We start from the raw sequence: 13,509 nt of genomic DNA, 5'->3' as shown, positions 1-13,509 counted from the left end.
GACGTTTAAGGACCGTTGGCTGCGCAACTCAGCCTTTTCCATATAACACGTGGCAAAAACCCAATTGATTTTGCCCAAAATAAGCAAAGCCCAAAAGCAAATACATTCTTGCAACTGCAATCGGAAACAAAACAGAGAAAATTGCATACACTCTACAGAGCTACATCAATGGCGGCGACACCAACCGCCTGCGCTTTCTCCCCCGCCATTCCATCTCTCTTGCCTCTCATAACAAACCCTAATAAACCCATATCCTTCTTCCGACCGTTTTCTGCTTCCCAGAAAAACCCTACCGTCGGCCTCTCCTGGTCCTCAACCCACGGGCGAAGAAACCCTCTCTGGTGAATTTACTCTTCTGGGTTTCTTTCAATTTTTCATTTTTCTTCGTCCACATATATGTTTATGCTAAAGTTTAAATCTTTAATTTCAGCTCAAGAATTTCCCATACGGCAGGTGTAGCACCAAAGCGTGGCTATGTGGTGCTGGCTGTTTCTGGGTTGATGAGCGGCAATTCTGAGACGGACGCAGAATGGGAACCCAATAATCCGAATACGGTATAAAAAAATTAAAAAAATATGCGATTCGAGTGTAATTTTATAGAATCATTGTCTTTTTCGTATCGATTTTGCTCGTAGTCATTTAATTTTTCTTACAAGTTGTTTGAGACCAATGTGACATATATTATCATATCAATGTATGTGTTTGTTTTGTCATTGCTTGGATGTGTTAACTTCTTAACTTGGGTTCTGTTTCTTGGATGCCCTTTTCGAATTTTCGAAGGATGCTACGATTGACATACAACTTCCAAGAAGAAGCTTGCTTGTGAAATTTACTTGTAATTTGTGTGGTGAAAGGACAAATAGACTTGTCAATCGATTGGCTTATGAGCGGGGGCTTATTTACGTACAGGTATTTATTCCTCTTGTTGATTGATATAAGATTCAGTGTTGTTTGTTCTTGATGATGAAAAACCTGTTAAACTTTTTTTCTGTCAATTTGTTGATATTTTGATACTTTTCTACGGTCGGTTTCAACATTGCTTCTAGTTCTCTTAATCTAAAAGTACGAAACAAGTCTTGGGTTCATCTGACTAATTCGCACTGCTTCTCATCAGTGTGCAGGGTGTCAAAAGTATCACAAGTTAGTTGATAATCTTGGCCTTGTGGTTGAGTATGACTTAAGGGAGGATTTCGATGTGGATACAAATGCGGATGAAGTTTGATCCGGCGTTGAATTCATTACGCTACTTTTGAGTTGTCTTTGTGATAAAGTAATTCTTGGTGGTTGTTGGAATTCATCTCCCTTGATATATTGAACATGAAGTAAACAAAAAAGTGGTAAATGTTGATCGTTCATCTTTTGTATTATTGATTCTTAGATCTAGGGTTGTACATATGAAAAAATCATCTTCTTGTAATATATTCTCTTGAAAAAAAATCTTCTGGCATTGTACCAATAAATTCATAGTTCAACGTCTAAGATTGATAAGAACTTTAGCCTGTCTTTGCCAGCAGTATAGTGATTGCTAACCCGATCGTAACCCAGAATCCTGATATCCCTCCTTTCTGGTGGAGTGCATTTCCTCCATTCTACGAGACAAAAAAGAAAAAGGTCATAGAAAAATTTTTAAAGTTGTCAAGTAACATCTATAAAATTTGAGTTCCATCATGCAAATATGGTGTTCTATGGTATTAAGAGTAAGAGCTGGTTAAATTATTTACCAAATTCAAACTTGGTGATGGGGCCGGTGTTGCACCGTCCTCTGTATCTGTCACCGTAGGTGGTGCTGGGGGACTTTGTACAGTTGGTGCAGGTGCTGGTGCATGATGATGCTTGTGCTTGTGCTTGTGCTTGTGCTTCCCCTTGTGTTTGGGTGGAGCAGGTGAAGGTGCTTGCACTGGTTGTGAAGCTGGTGGCACAATAACTGGTGCTGGCGCTGATACTGGGGGTGCTTTTGATGGTGAGGGCACTGGTGCTACTTTAGCTGGTGCCGGTGCAGGAGTTGCTTTAACAGGAGCTGGGGCTTGAACTGGTGTTGGAGATGCAGGTGGCGCTGCTACAGGAGGTGGCAATGTTGGTGTCGAAACAGGTGGTGATGGCGGCGGATTCGGTGGCTGTGATGGAGTTGACACAGGTGGACTTTGGGGTAGCGGGGGTGGGACTGCTGGGCTTTTGGATGGTGCTACCTTAGGGGAAGGTGATGCAGGTGTGGTGGTTGGTGGGGTTGGTGCTGCATTTACAGGCGGTTGTGTTACTGCTGTTGGTGCAGTAGAAGGTGGTGGGGTTGTAGTCGGCAGAGTAGCCGGTGCAGCAGGTGTGGTAGTAGGTGGGGGCGTTGCAGCTGGCAAAGTAGAGGGTGCGGCTGCCGGTGTCTGTGCACCGGTAAGGATTACTTGAAAGCTGAGGCAACATAGAACGAAAGCCAGCAAAATCGAAACCATTTTTGGAAGACGAATTCCAGTGAACAGCATCGGAGGGTTGTCGGTTATATATTAGGTTTGAAAGGAGAGAAAAATGCAGTTTGGTGAAACAATAGAAGTGGGGAGAGATGTAATTTTCATGTGATGGGAACTTCTCTGCTAATCATTTGGCGAGCAAATGTTGTTAATGAAGTTGAGAAGCTGGCCAAGAAATTGACAAATGTCTCGCGCCACAAATGTAGAAGAAACGTCTATTTTTGATATTAACAGCAAAGCTTAACTTTGGTAGGAGGTGTCTATCAGTCTTTTCTGAAAGCAAGGTCCTCAATACTCAATTCAACACCCTTCATAACACGGGACGCTGCGATGGCAGTATTGTCTCATGCAAGTTACTCTCTTATTAAGCGCAGATGACCGTACGGCATTTATTTGTTTGTTTATCAGTCATTTGGTAATGTCTCACTGTCAAAGGGAGGTAGGAGGCACTTTGATTAAAACGAGGGATGGGCAAACAAAGGCCAACAATAATTCAACGTGAATATCATGAATAAAAGTTATATTAAAAAAAAAAATACACTATCTAGAACATCAAAAAAATTTGGGTGCTCCGATGTATCAGGTACTTTGGACGTTTTAACCATTTTTAAATCTTTATTTTTGTATTTTCAAACAAAGATCTAACAGTTAAAATTTCCGAAATATTGAATACTCACCCAAGAAAGTACCCTAGAGCATTGTCCCATTTACGTGGCCTTGCTTGTAAATGCTAGGGTACTTTTGGCACACACTTTTGTTAAAAGCGCAATTAAATGTTTATTAAAAATTTATAGTTTTTTAATACAAATTGATAAGTGCTTTTCCAAAAAGTGTTTTTATAATTTCCAAGTATTTTTTCAAAAAAATTTTGCCGCATGGTCCCAAAATCTAGTCATCCTATTTGACATCATGCATGACGTAGTCATAGTCGGATCACTAGTGAAATCTAATTACACTGTTAGATATATTTTGGCAAAATTATTGGACAAACTGAGAGAAAGACAACTAAATTTCGCCAAAATTCGACACAGATTTGTACATTCATCAAACTAACAGTCTTTGAACTCTTACAAACAGAACATTATGTGGAAGATGCGATGCATCTTCGTAATTAACTTTGATGGATGGAGAGAAATTCGATGAAGACGCGGGGGCGCTGCTGCCGGGTCTGCTTGCTTTTCCTTCTTCCTTCTCCTCAGCTGGAAGAATTGCTGCATTATATCTGCACAATCCGATGCCAACACGCCACGTCGGATTGTCATATTTGGGTGGAATGGGTGGACAGGAGGAGCTGGTTTGTCTGAGTGTTCCGAGCTATTTCCTTCACCCCCATCAGGAAAAAGTCTGCAAGCATATTTACAGGTTGATAAGATAAGGAGCAATTGAAGAACACAACTCGCATACCTTATCCAGTTAGGGGTTACGAAGGAGGACACAACTCGCATACCTTAATGAAAAAAGAAAGACTGCTTTCTAACTTTGCAATGTCATCATGCAGACACAGAAGCCAGAAGGGAATTTTTAATGAAGAGGAAGAAAAGCATGATTCCATGACTAGAATATGTCCATTCAGATCATCAATATGCATGTATATACATTGAAATGGGTACTAACAACTAAATAACAGAGAGATTACCGAAAGCCTCCATGACCGAAGAACATTTGAAGCTTCCCGTATGCATATCATTTCTGCATGGGCTGTTGAATCCCGAAATTCTTCCACTCTGATGCACACATCAGTGTAAATATCCAGAAGAAAGCATTTAACTATAAAATATACACATAAGCTAATAGAACTCACAGGTTACATCCACGTGCAATAATCTTGGCCTTGTGGTTCAGTATGTGTATGACTTAAGGGAGGATTTCGACGTGGATACAAATGCGGATGAAGTTTGATCCGACATTGAATTCATTATGCTACTTTTGAGTTGTCTTTGTGATAAACTAATTCTTGGTGGTTGTTGGAATTCATCTCCCTTGATATATTGAACACGAAGTAAACAAAAAAGTGGTAAACGTTGATCGTTCATCTTTAGTATTATTGATTCTTACATCTAGGGTTGTACATATGAAAAAATCATCTTCTTGCAATATATTCTCTTGAAAAAAATCTTCTGGCATTGTACCAATAAATTCATAGTTCAACGTCTAAGATTGATAAGAACTTTAGCCTGTCATTGCCAGCAGTATAGTGATTGCTAACCCGATCGTAACCCAGAATCCTGATATCCCTCCTTTCTGATGGAGTGCATTTCCTCCATTCTACGAGACAAAAAAGAGAGGGGTCATAGAAAAAACTTTAAAGTTGTCAAGTAACATCTATAAAATTTGAGCTCAGTCATGCAAATATGGTGTTCTATGGTAATAAGAGTAAGAGCTGGTTAAATTCTTTACCAAATTCAAACTTGGTGATGGGGCCGGTGTTGTATCGTCCTCTGTATCTGTCACCGTAGGTGGTGCTGGGGGACTTTGTACAGTTGGCGCAGGTGCTGGTGCATGATGATGATGATGATGCTTGTTCTTGTGCTTGTGCTTGTGCTTGTGCTTCCCCTTGTGTTTGGGTGGAGCAGTTGACGGTGCTTGCACTGGTTGTGAAGCTGGTGGCACAATAACTGGTGCCGGCGCCGATACTGGGGGTGCTTTTGATGGTGAGGGCACTGGTGCTACTTTAGCTGGTGCCGGTGCAGGAGTTGCTTTAACAGGAGCTGGGGCTTGAACTGGTGTTGGAGATGCAGGTGGCGCCGCTACAGGAGGTGGCAATGTTGGTGTCGAAACAGGTGGTGATGGCGGCGGATTCGGTGGCTGTGATGGAGTTGACACAGGTGGACTTTGGGGTAGCGGGGGTGGGACTGCTGGGCTTTTGGATGGTGCTACCTTAGGGGAAGGTGATGCAGGTGTGGTGGTTGGTGGGGTTGGTGCTGCATTTACAGGCGGTTGTGTTACTGCGGTTGGTGCAGTAGAAGGTGGTGGGGTTGTAGTCGGCAGAGTAGCCAGTGCAGCTGGTGTGGTAGTAGGCGGGGGCGTTGCAGCTGGTAAAGTAGAGGGTGCGGCTGCCGGTGTCTGTGCACCGGTAAGGATTACTGGAAAGCTGAGGCAACATAAAACGAAAGCCAGCAAAATCGAAACCATTTTTGGAAGACGAATTCCAGTGAACAGCATTGGAGGGTTGTCGGTTATATATTACGTTTGTGAGGAGAGAAAAATGCAGTTTGGTGAAACAATAGAAGTGGGAAGAGATATAATTTTCATGTGATGGGAACTTCTCTGCTAATCATTTGGCGAGCAAATGTTGGTAATGAAGTTGAGAAGCTGGCCAAGAAATTGACAAGGGTCTCGCGGCACAAATGTAGAAGATACATCTATTTTTGATCTTAACAGCAGAGCTTAACTCTGGTAGGAGGTGTTCAGTCCTTTCTGAAAGCAAGGTCCTCAATCCTCAATTCAACACCCTTCGTAACATGGGACGTTGCGATGGCAGTATTGTGTTATGCAAGTTACTCTCCTATGAAGCACAGATGACCGCACGGCATTTATTTGTTTGTTTATCATTCATTTGGTAATTTCTCACTGTCAAAGAGAGGTGGGAGGCACCGTGATTAAAACAAAGGATGGGCAAACAAAGGCCAACAATAATCCAAGCGAATATCATGAATAAAAGCTAGGATTAATTAGAATTAGATGCCTCATTTTAGGTTTTTCTAAGTTAAACATATGTTACTTTTCAACTTTTGATTAAAGTGCTTTTACTTTTAATTAAAATTTATATTCCAGGTATATTCTTAATTTAAGTATTTTATAAATTCTTTTAAATTCATTTCTATGTAAAAAAAAAATGTACTCAATAATATTCATTAATTTATTGCTATTTTTATGGAATCTCATCCCTTCCTCAATTTAAGGATTCAATTATATCTACTGGGGTTCAAGATTAATTGGATGAAATATAGTTTTTCCAATTTCCTACTTACATTTTATATAGATTATAAAAAAACAAGAGTCGTTTATAATTAAAATTGAGATGTAGTTTTTTGGGTTACACAACTTACACATAACGTACCATAAGTTTTGTACGTATCAAAATAAGGATAATACAACGTACTAATAACTTGGTACGTACTAAATAAAGAATTGCATAACGTACCAAAAGCAATATTTTATAACATACCAAAATACTAATATGTACCCAGATTAAATTTATATAATGTACCAATAACGTACCAAATGATTGGTATGTTAGATTTAATATATCTGTGTGGTACGTTATATTCAATATATGTGCATGTTATATTTCATAATTGTATGTCAATAGGATGTTTATGTGTTTTTAGAATTTAAAACAACAATTTGTTTGAATAAGAAAAATTCATTTTGAACGAATTATGATAAGATAAGATAGAATGTTTGTGGTGATTTTAGAATATTTGTGATATTATTTTCTGAACTAGTTGGTTAATTAAATACAATAAAAATCATAATTTTTAATTGAAAATTAGTAGAAGAATGTTTGATCAAAAGTTTAAAAGTTATAAATGTTTGATTAAAAAAAATCAAATTTGAGGCATCTATATCAAAATGCCCCTAAAAGCTATATTAAAAATAAAAAAAAATAAAAAAAAATAAAAAAAATAAAAAAAAACTATCTAGGACATCAAAAAATTTTGGATGGTCCAGTGTATTAGGTACTTTGGGCGTTTTAACCGTTTTTAGATCTTCATTTTTGTATTTTCAAACAAATATCTAACGGTTAAAATATCCGAAGTACTGACTACTCACCCAAGAAAGTACCCTAGAGCATTATCCCATTTACGTGGCCTTGCTTGTAAATGCTAGGTTCCTGTAAGTTCTTTTGGCACACGCTTTTGTTAAAATTGCAATTAAATGTTTATTAAAAATTCATATAGTTTTTTAAAACAAATTGATAAGTGCTTCTCCGAAAAGTGCTTTTATAATTTCCTAGTATTTTTTCCCATTTCACATCATGCACGACGTAGTCATATTCGGATCACTAGTGAAATCTAATTATACTGGTAGACATATTTTGGCAAGATTTTAGGACAAACTGAGAGAGAGACAACTAAATTTCGCCAAAATTCGACACAGATTTGTACATTCATCAAACTAACAGTCTTTGAACTCTTACAAACAGAACATTATGTGGAAGATGCGATGCATCTTCGTAATTAACTTTGATGGATGGAGAGAAATTCGATGAAGATGCGGGGGCGCTGCTGCCGGGTCTGCTTGCTTTTCCTTCTTCCTTCTCCTCAGCTGGAAGAATTGCTGCATTATATCTGCACAATCCGATGCCAACACGCCACGTCGGATTGTCATATTTGGGTGGAATGGGTGGACAGGGGGAGCTCGTTTGTCTGAGTGTTCCGAGCTATTTCCTTCACCCCCATCAGGAAAAAGTCTGCAAGCATATTTACAGGTTGATAAGATAAGGAGCAATTGAAGAACACAATTCGCATACCTTATCCAGTTCGGGGTTACGAAGGACACAACTCGCATACCTTATCCAGCTGCCATCAGCTCCGAGAAGCTTATTTGGAGCCCCCCATACAACAGTGTCAACTCTTGCTTGGAGTATTGCTCCAGCACACATTGGGCACGGTTCAAGAGTTACATACAGAGTAGTCTCCTGAGACATCAGAAAACAAGAGTTAAGTCTAAGGTGGGATGGCCTGGCTTCCTTCATCGCTAAGTAGTAAGTTGAGTTACATATAAACCAATGTCAACAAAACACTTCCACAGTTATAAATTTCATGATACATGTGACTGACATCGCTTCCATTTTACAACTTAGGGAGTTTTTTAACATCCAATAGAAATACAGATATTTGATGTTTAATGAAAAAGAAAGACTGCTCTCTAACTTTGCAATTTCATCATGCAGACACACAAGCCAGAAGCGAATTTTTAATGGAGAGGAAGAAAAGCATGATTCCATGACTAGAATATGTCCATTCAGATCATCAATATGCATGTATATATATATTGAAATGGGTACTAACAACTAAATAACAGAGAAATTACCGAAAGCCTCCATGACCGAAGAACATTTGAAGCTTCCCGTATGCATATCATTTCTGCATGGGCTGTTGAATCCCGTAATTCTTCCACTCTGATACACACATCAGTGTAAATATCCAAAAGAAAGCATTTAACTATAAAATATACATATAAGCTAATAGAACTCACAGGTTACATCCACGTGCAACAATCTTCCCTTGTTGTACCAAAACAGCCCCGACAGGTACCTCCCAATTATCAGCAGCCTTCTTAGCTTCGAGAAGTGCTTCTCTCATAAACATTTCATCCATTTTTCTTTGTTTAATTTCAAGTGTATGTGCTTCTTCCCATTCGTCAAATCTGTCTCTGAGGACTTGCGTACTCCTCTGAAACTTTCTTTGTTTCAATTCCCCACTCATTTGCACATTGTCTGATACTCCTTCATTCAACTTCTGACTGCCAAATTGGTCCATGCGCTCCATTGACCCACTTCCAGAGACAATGTTACTGGCATTTGAAATTTCTTCAACAACAGCAGGCTTTACGCCACTAGCAGTTAGTGGTTGAGACGACTCCACTTTTTCAATGCCAGAAGAACCTCGAAAACTCTTTTGATTCTCTTTTGAACCCAAAGATCTCTCACTAGAAGATGTAGAAATGACTTTTGATGTCAGCCCACTTTCTTCTTTATTAGGAGAAGGCGGTGTGCCTGCTTCAAGATATCTTACTTTGTCCTTTAATCTCATTTTTCCACTTTGAGGAAATGATTTAGACGGTTGCAGCTGATGTTGCAAGTCTTTTTCCCTTTTTGTGTTCTTTTCATTGTTGTCCTCGGTTTCATGGCCAGAAAACCATGCCTCACTACTTGCAGATTCATTTGACGAAATCCTTCCACCCAACTTCACAGCAGAATGAGGGCTCTCAGCATGCGAACTCAACCTCAGCCTAACAATATCTGCAACAATGTTCCATATGGACCTGCCAGTTCTCTTGACAACGGCATCCCCACTTGTTGTAGTAGCCTCTGATTTTTCTAACTTGGGGGTTTTAAGAACAGATGTGTCTGTCACATCCCACATTTCATCTGCAGGCCCCTTGGTTCCAGAACCTACAGATGAACGCCTCGTGTCATTTCCCTTCGTCTGAGAGTCTTCAGACCTATTTTGACTAAAATCCACTTGCCCATTCTTCTCACCTCCATGCACCAATTTTGCTTCAGAAACTGTATTTGCATCCTTACTTTCGGAAGTTGAGACTTCATGTCTTGCTCTATCAGAGAGCTCCCCAACAAACTGTGAAGATGACTTCTCCAAACGGTGAGCTGAATCCAAAGCACCTTCAGGATTAACGAGGTATAAAATCTCCCCTTGAGTCTGAGTGTTTCCATTTCCGCTACTTGAGACAGTATTCTCGTTCTGGTTTTCAGAAGTTGAGACTTCATGCCTTACTTTCTGAACAAAACTCCTGACAAACTGTGAAGATGATTTCTCCAAATGATAAGTTGAACCCAGAGCATCTTCAGGAATGAGGTATAAAATCTCCCCCTGAGTCTCGGAGTTTCCACTCCCACAGGATGATTCTTGGTGCAACGCAGAAGTTTGTTTTCCTGAATGAGTGCGCAAGGCAGGCGAACGACTATCTAGAATTTCTTCAGAAACTCCCTGAGTTGCCGTCCCACTTGATGACTCGATGCGCAGCGATCCTCTAGCTATCAATTGAGAAGGGGGAGGCAGAAGCATTGCCCGTGGGCTTCTCTTATGCCCCTCAACATTATGCGGTTGCGTTGTAGCTTGGGAAACCACGTCCAAAGATGCTTGGAAACTAGAGGCTTCTCCCGAGTCACTTTGGGCCTCTTTTCTGGGTTTCACTTGTATGCGCTTTTCATCAGCGGTTCCTTTTCCGGATAGAATTCTCTGAAGAGCTTTCTCGTCTATTTTGGGACATGGCTGTGATGACTCTCCACTTGGATTAGGAACCAAGTGTGACTGCCCTACCTGGTTTGTAATTCTAGTTTCAGGCTGAACAATGTTGGCCCTTTCAATATTACTATCACAAGTTTCTGATACTTCAGTGATTTGTGGGGACTTTCTTCCCGAGTCAACGAGTCCAATGACCTGCTGGCCTATTTCATGGAGTTGCACGTCTGTCTCATTTGCTGAATTCGACAACATATTTGCTTTTTCTTCCTGATAAATCCTTCTTATATCAGTCTCCCTCCGCCTATCAGAGATCCTTTGAACATCAACAACTTGAATGTGTGAGATTTTTGAAATCTTTTGGTGGTCTCTGTTTAACTCTTCTTGTTGACCGATATATCCAGCTGTGTCGTGACGTTCCTCTTGTCTTTCCTGCACCAAGTTTGTAGCTATTGCTAGGTTTTCTTCCCTTCCACTGAGTCTCTCCTGGGACAAGAAAGTTGTTTCAACCTCACTTCCATGGATTTCTGATTCATTGCACTCTTGAAATTTTCTTCTAGAATCAGTCACACCAACCCCAACAACTTGGTTCCCTATTTGACTATATTGTTCTCTTGTTCCCTTAGTCAAATATGAACTCTCTCGCTGATCAACAAATTGCTTGCGGGATCCAGAGGCCTCTCCTAACTCACTTAGATTGGTCTTCGACACTCTTGACGGCATTTCTGAGGATTTCCCACCAGCCTCAGTTTCTTCAGCTACTACCTCTGTAAGCTTCTTTTCTGTCTTCTTCCTCCAATCCCACATGACACCACCATCAACTACAGCACTTCTTTGTTTTGTTGTTTCTCCTTTGCCCTTGGAATCGTCTCTATACTTCCTGTTATCTTCAATGACCTGCCCATCAAATCTACCGCCAATATCAAATTTTGAATCCTCGTACACACTTGAAGCTGATTCCCCAAAGAGGCCATGCTTATCCTGAGCATCTGCCTCACTTCCGAAATCACCTGAAGATGACAAAGAGTAATAAGACGAACTAGAACCTCCTTTCATTCCACTACGATTCTCACCTCTCAAAATCATTCCCCTCTCTTCTTTCTGTCTGAAATCCCCTTCACTCAAATCAACTGTGGCTGATCCAAATTGGCGCTTCGAATTACTCTCCGAAGTACTCACCCTAACATTACTTTTCTTCTTCCTACTGTTACACTCACTACTATTGTCTTGTTCGATGTCCACTTGTACGCCCTTAGACAAACTCCCATTTTTTTCTCTACCACCAACACTCCGCCTCTCCACTTCTACTCTCTTAGACAAACCACCATTTCTCTCCCTACCAATTGATATCCTCCTACTCTCCCCTTCGGCTCTCTTAGATGAACTCTCATTTCTCTCTCTACCAATCAAACTCCTCCTCTCCTGTTCCATTCTCTTCGACGAACTCACTTTTCTCTCTCTACCGATCAAACTCCTCCTACTCTCCTCTTCTACTCTCTTAGATGAACTGACATTTCTCCCTCGGCCACTCAAACTCCTCCTACCCTCCACATCCACTCTCTTAAACGAAACCCCATTCCCCCCTCTCCAAAAACACTCCTCACCCACTTCCTCACTCAACAAGCTGAGCATAGCCTCGGCATCATCGAGATCACCCGAATCATAAACTCCACCCTCTCCCTCCCCATCAACCACACAACTACACCTCCCATTCCTTCTCCTCCCCCTCCTATCACACACACTCCTCTCCCTAACTGAGCAAGGGAGCCCACAGCAACCCCAGTCAGGCCTACATTCCTGAACACGATAACCACACCGGTCCCCGCCACCCAAAACCAACCTTCTAGAAGCTGACCATTGAAGCAATGTGGATTGCCTCAAACCAGACAAGTAACACGGGTTTATGGGCACTCTACGGATTGAAAATTCACAACAATTACAACAACAACACGATTTGGATGATGAACAATGAATTGGGTTTATTGGGTTCCTTTCAAATCTTTCATTCAACAAGTAAGAGTAATCATTGAAGGAATAGGACAGGGAGCCTTGGCTTCTCACAGAATATAAACTGGAGCTAAAATATGTGTTCTGCATATCCACCAGGAGAGGGGGAGAGAGAGAGAGAGAGAGAGAGGAGGAGGAAGCTTACCTTCGAATTGAGAAGTGGGTTTTGGAGGGTTCGTGAGAGTGAAGCTCCGAGTGAAGGAAAGGTTTGGTTTTTGGGTGGATCAAAATCCAGATTGCTAATTTTACCCAAAAAATATTTCCAGATTGCTAAGCTGGAAAATGAATGAGAGCAGAACACATCCACCTAGGAGAACCATTCACAATTGAGTGGACTCGTTGGGTACAACACTAACTCGGTCAATTTTTGCGCTCAACCATTTGTTTGGACCGAGTAGTTTTTGACACAATATTTTCTGGACCGGATATTAGATGGAAGGTTAGTGTGGGTTTTTAGTGGGCTTAATGCTTGGTGGACACTAAGTTACCAACAAATGAACCCAATTTCTTGTTCATTGGGCTCATTAATTTTAAGTTTTTTGACCGTAATTCAATTTGCAGGAAGAGCCCGTGTTCAAACAAAAAAATTCGTGTTGGGGTGTCGGACCTCGCCATTTGTATTACAAAAATATAAAATTTTATCTATCAATCTCATCCAATACCACGTAATCATATATATTATATACTGAAAGAATTATCCAAATCAAAAGGTCCTTTTGAATATCTTCTCGCGACATCCAACTAACTTTATCAACAACAAAATCATATTAATTTGTCTCTGTTTATGTAATATCTAAGAAGTTTTATATGAGTTCTTTTATAACGACTGACTTTGCAAACAACGGACATAAAGTCGCAAACTTTTCGTTACCATTATTTCGGTGGTGTTATGAAGACATTGGAGTCGAAATCTTCAAACTTGCAAACGCAAAATTAATATGGATCCAACCAAGTTAATTTTGCTTATCGCAAGTATGAAGATGAGTTGAGGGGAAAGTGGGAAGATAACTATTTTTTCAAAAAGAGATTAGTTGTGGTTTCACTATTGCAGTTTACTTTTTCAAGAATCGGAAAGATTCAAAGAAGTTTTTCAGTCTTTCCTAACTACTATTGTG

At 40.3% G+C, this 13,509-nt stretch overlaps 4 protein-coding genes across 5 annotated transcripts; 1 reads left to right on the top strand and 3 right to left on the bottom strand.

Moving 5' to 3' along the window:
* Nucleotides 1–92: 92 nt before the first annotated feature.
* On the top strand, nt 93–1,460 carry LOC137737651 (uncharacterized). The gene is made up of 4 exons (XM_068477193.2): nt 93–341; nt 431–554; nt 781–909; nt 1,115–1,460. The coding sequence occupies exons 1-4, from the start codon at nt 169–171 to the stop codon at nt 1,220–1,222; spliced, it is 534 nt and encodes a 177-aa protein (XP_068333294.1). The 5' UTR covers nt 93–168; the 3' UTR covers nt 1,223–1,460.
* LOC137737650 (uncharacterized) lies at nt 1,336–2,561 on the bottom strand. Its single transcript, XM_068477192.2, has 2 exons — nt 1,722–2,561; nt 1,336–1,589 (listed from the first exon to the last, which is right to left on the bottom strand). Exons 1-2 carry the CDS (start codon nt 2,469–2,471, stop codon nt 1,494–1,496), a joined length of 846 nt encoding a protein of 281 aa, XP_068333293.2. The 5' UTR covers nt 2,472–2,561; the 3' UTR covers nt 1,336–1,493.
* Nucleotides 2,562–3,466: 905 nt separating this feature from the next.
* On the bottom strand, nt 3,467–12,764 carry LOC137737719 (tRNA(adenine(34)) deaminase, chloroplastic). Of its 2 annotated transcripts, none has more exons than XM_088682738.1 (4): nt 8,661–12,727; nt 8,496–8,583; nt 7,973–8,100; nt 3,467–3,800 (listed from the first exon to the last, which is right to left on the bottom strand). In XM_088682738.1, the coding sequence occupies exons 1-4, from the start codon at nt 12,482–12,484 to the stop codon at nt 3,524–3,526; spliced, it is 4,317 nt and encodes a 1,438-aa protein (XP_088538864.1). In that variant the 5' UTR covers nt 12,485–12,727; the 3' UTR covers nt 3,467–3,523. The 2 variants fall into 2 exon arrangements, with proteins under 2 accessions (XP_088538864.1, XP_068333368.2); XM_068477267.2 differs by lacking the exon at nt 3,467–3,800 and adding an exon at nt 7,507–7,872 and having other exon boundaries at nt 8,661–12,764.
* Nucleotides 4,457–5,963, bottom strand: LOC137736541 (uncharacterized). Its single transcript, XM_068475793.2, has 2 exons — nt 4,854–5,963; nt 4,457–4,721 (listed from the first exon to the last, which is right to left on the bottom strand). Exons 1-2 carry the CDS (start codon nt 5,616–5,618, stop codon nt 4,626–4,628), a joined length of 861 nt encoding a protein of 286 aa, XP_068331894.2. The 5' UTR covers nt 5,619–5,963; the 3' UTR covers nt 4,457–4,625.
* Nucleotides 12,765–13,509: the final 745 nt, after the last annotated feature.

The sequence above is a fragment of the Pyrus communis genome, chromosome 13 (assembly GCF_041283825.1).
Source record: "Pyrus communis isolate YQ-2024b chromosome 13, ASM4128382v1, whole genome shotgun sequence".
In the NCBI taxonomy this organism is placed as follows: Eukaryota; Viridiplantae; Streptophyta; class Magnoliopsida; order Rosales; family Rosaceae; genus Pyrus; species Pyrus communis.
The sequence above is the reverse complement of the archived record's forward strand: the minus strand, read 5'-3'. Positions and strand labels throughout refer to the sequence as shown.

What these genes read in the sequence shown, in the direction of transcription:
- LOC137737651 (XM_068477193.2), top strand. Translation starts at nt 169, where the DNA reads ATGGCGGCGACACCAACCGCCTGCGCTTTCTCCCCCGCCATTCCATCT. An exon ending in GGGCGAAGAAACCCTCTCTG is followed by an intron (nt 342 to 430) that starts GTGAATTTACTC and finishes CTTTAATTTCAG; the next exon opens with CTCAAGAATTTCCCATACGG. An exon ending in GGGGGCTTATTTACGTACAG is followed by an intron (nt 910 to 1,114) that starts GTATTTATTCCT and finishes GCTTCTCATCAG; the next exon opens with TGTGCAGGGTGTCAAAAGTA.
- LOC137737650 (XM_068477192.2), bottom strand. Translation starts at nt 2,471, where the DNA reads ATGCTGTTCACTGGAATTCGTCTTCCAAAAATGGTTTCGATTTTGCTG. An exon ending in CATCACCAAGTTTGAATTTG is followed by an intron (nt 1,590 to 1,721) that starts GTAAATAATTTA and finishes TTTGTCTCGTAG; the next exon opens with AATGGAGGAAATGCACTCCA.
- LOC137736541 (XM_068475793.2), bottom strand. Translation starts at nt 5,618, where the DNA reads ATGCTGTTCACTGGAATTCGTCTTCCAAAAATGGTTTCGATTTTGCTG. An exon ending in CATCACCAAGTTTGAATTTG is followed by an intron (nt 4,722 to 4,853) that starts GTAAAGAATTTA and finishes TTTGTCTCGTAG; the next exon opens with AATGGAGGAAATGCACTCCA.
- LOC137737719 (XM_068477267.2), bottom strand. Translation starts at nt 12,484, where the DNA reads ATGCAGAACACATATTTTAGCTCCAGTTTATATTCTGTGAGAAGCCAA. An exon ending in GTTGCACGTGGATGTAACCT is followed by an intron (nt 8,584 to 8,660) that starts GTGAGTTCTATT and finishes TGTGTGTATCAG; the next exon opens with AGTGGAAGAATTACGGGATT. An exon ending in TTCGGTCATGGAGGCTTTCG is followed by an intron (nt 8,101 to 8,495) that starts GTAATTTCTCTG and finishes CTGATGTCTCAG; the next exon opens with GAGACTACTCTGTATGTAAC.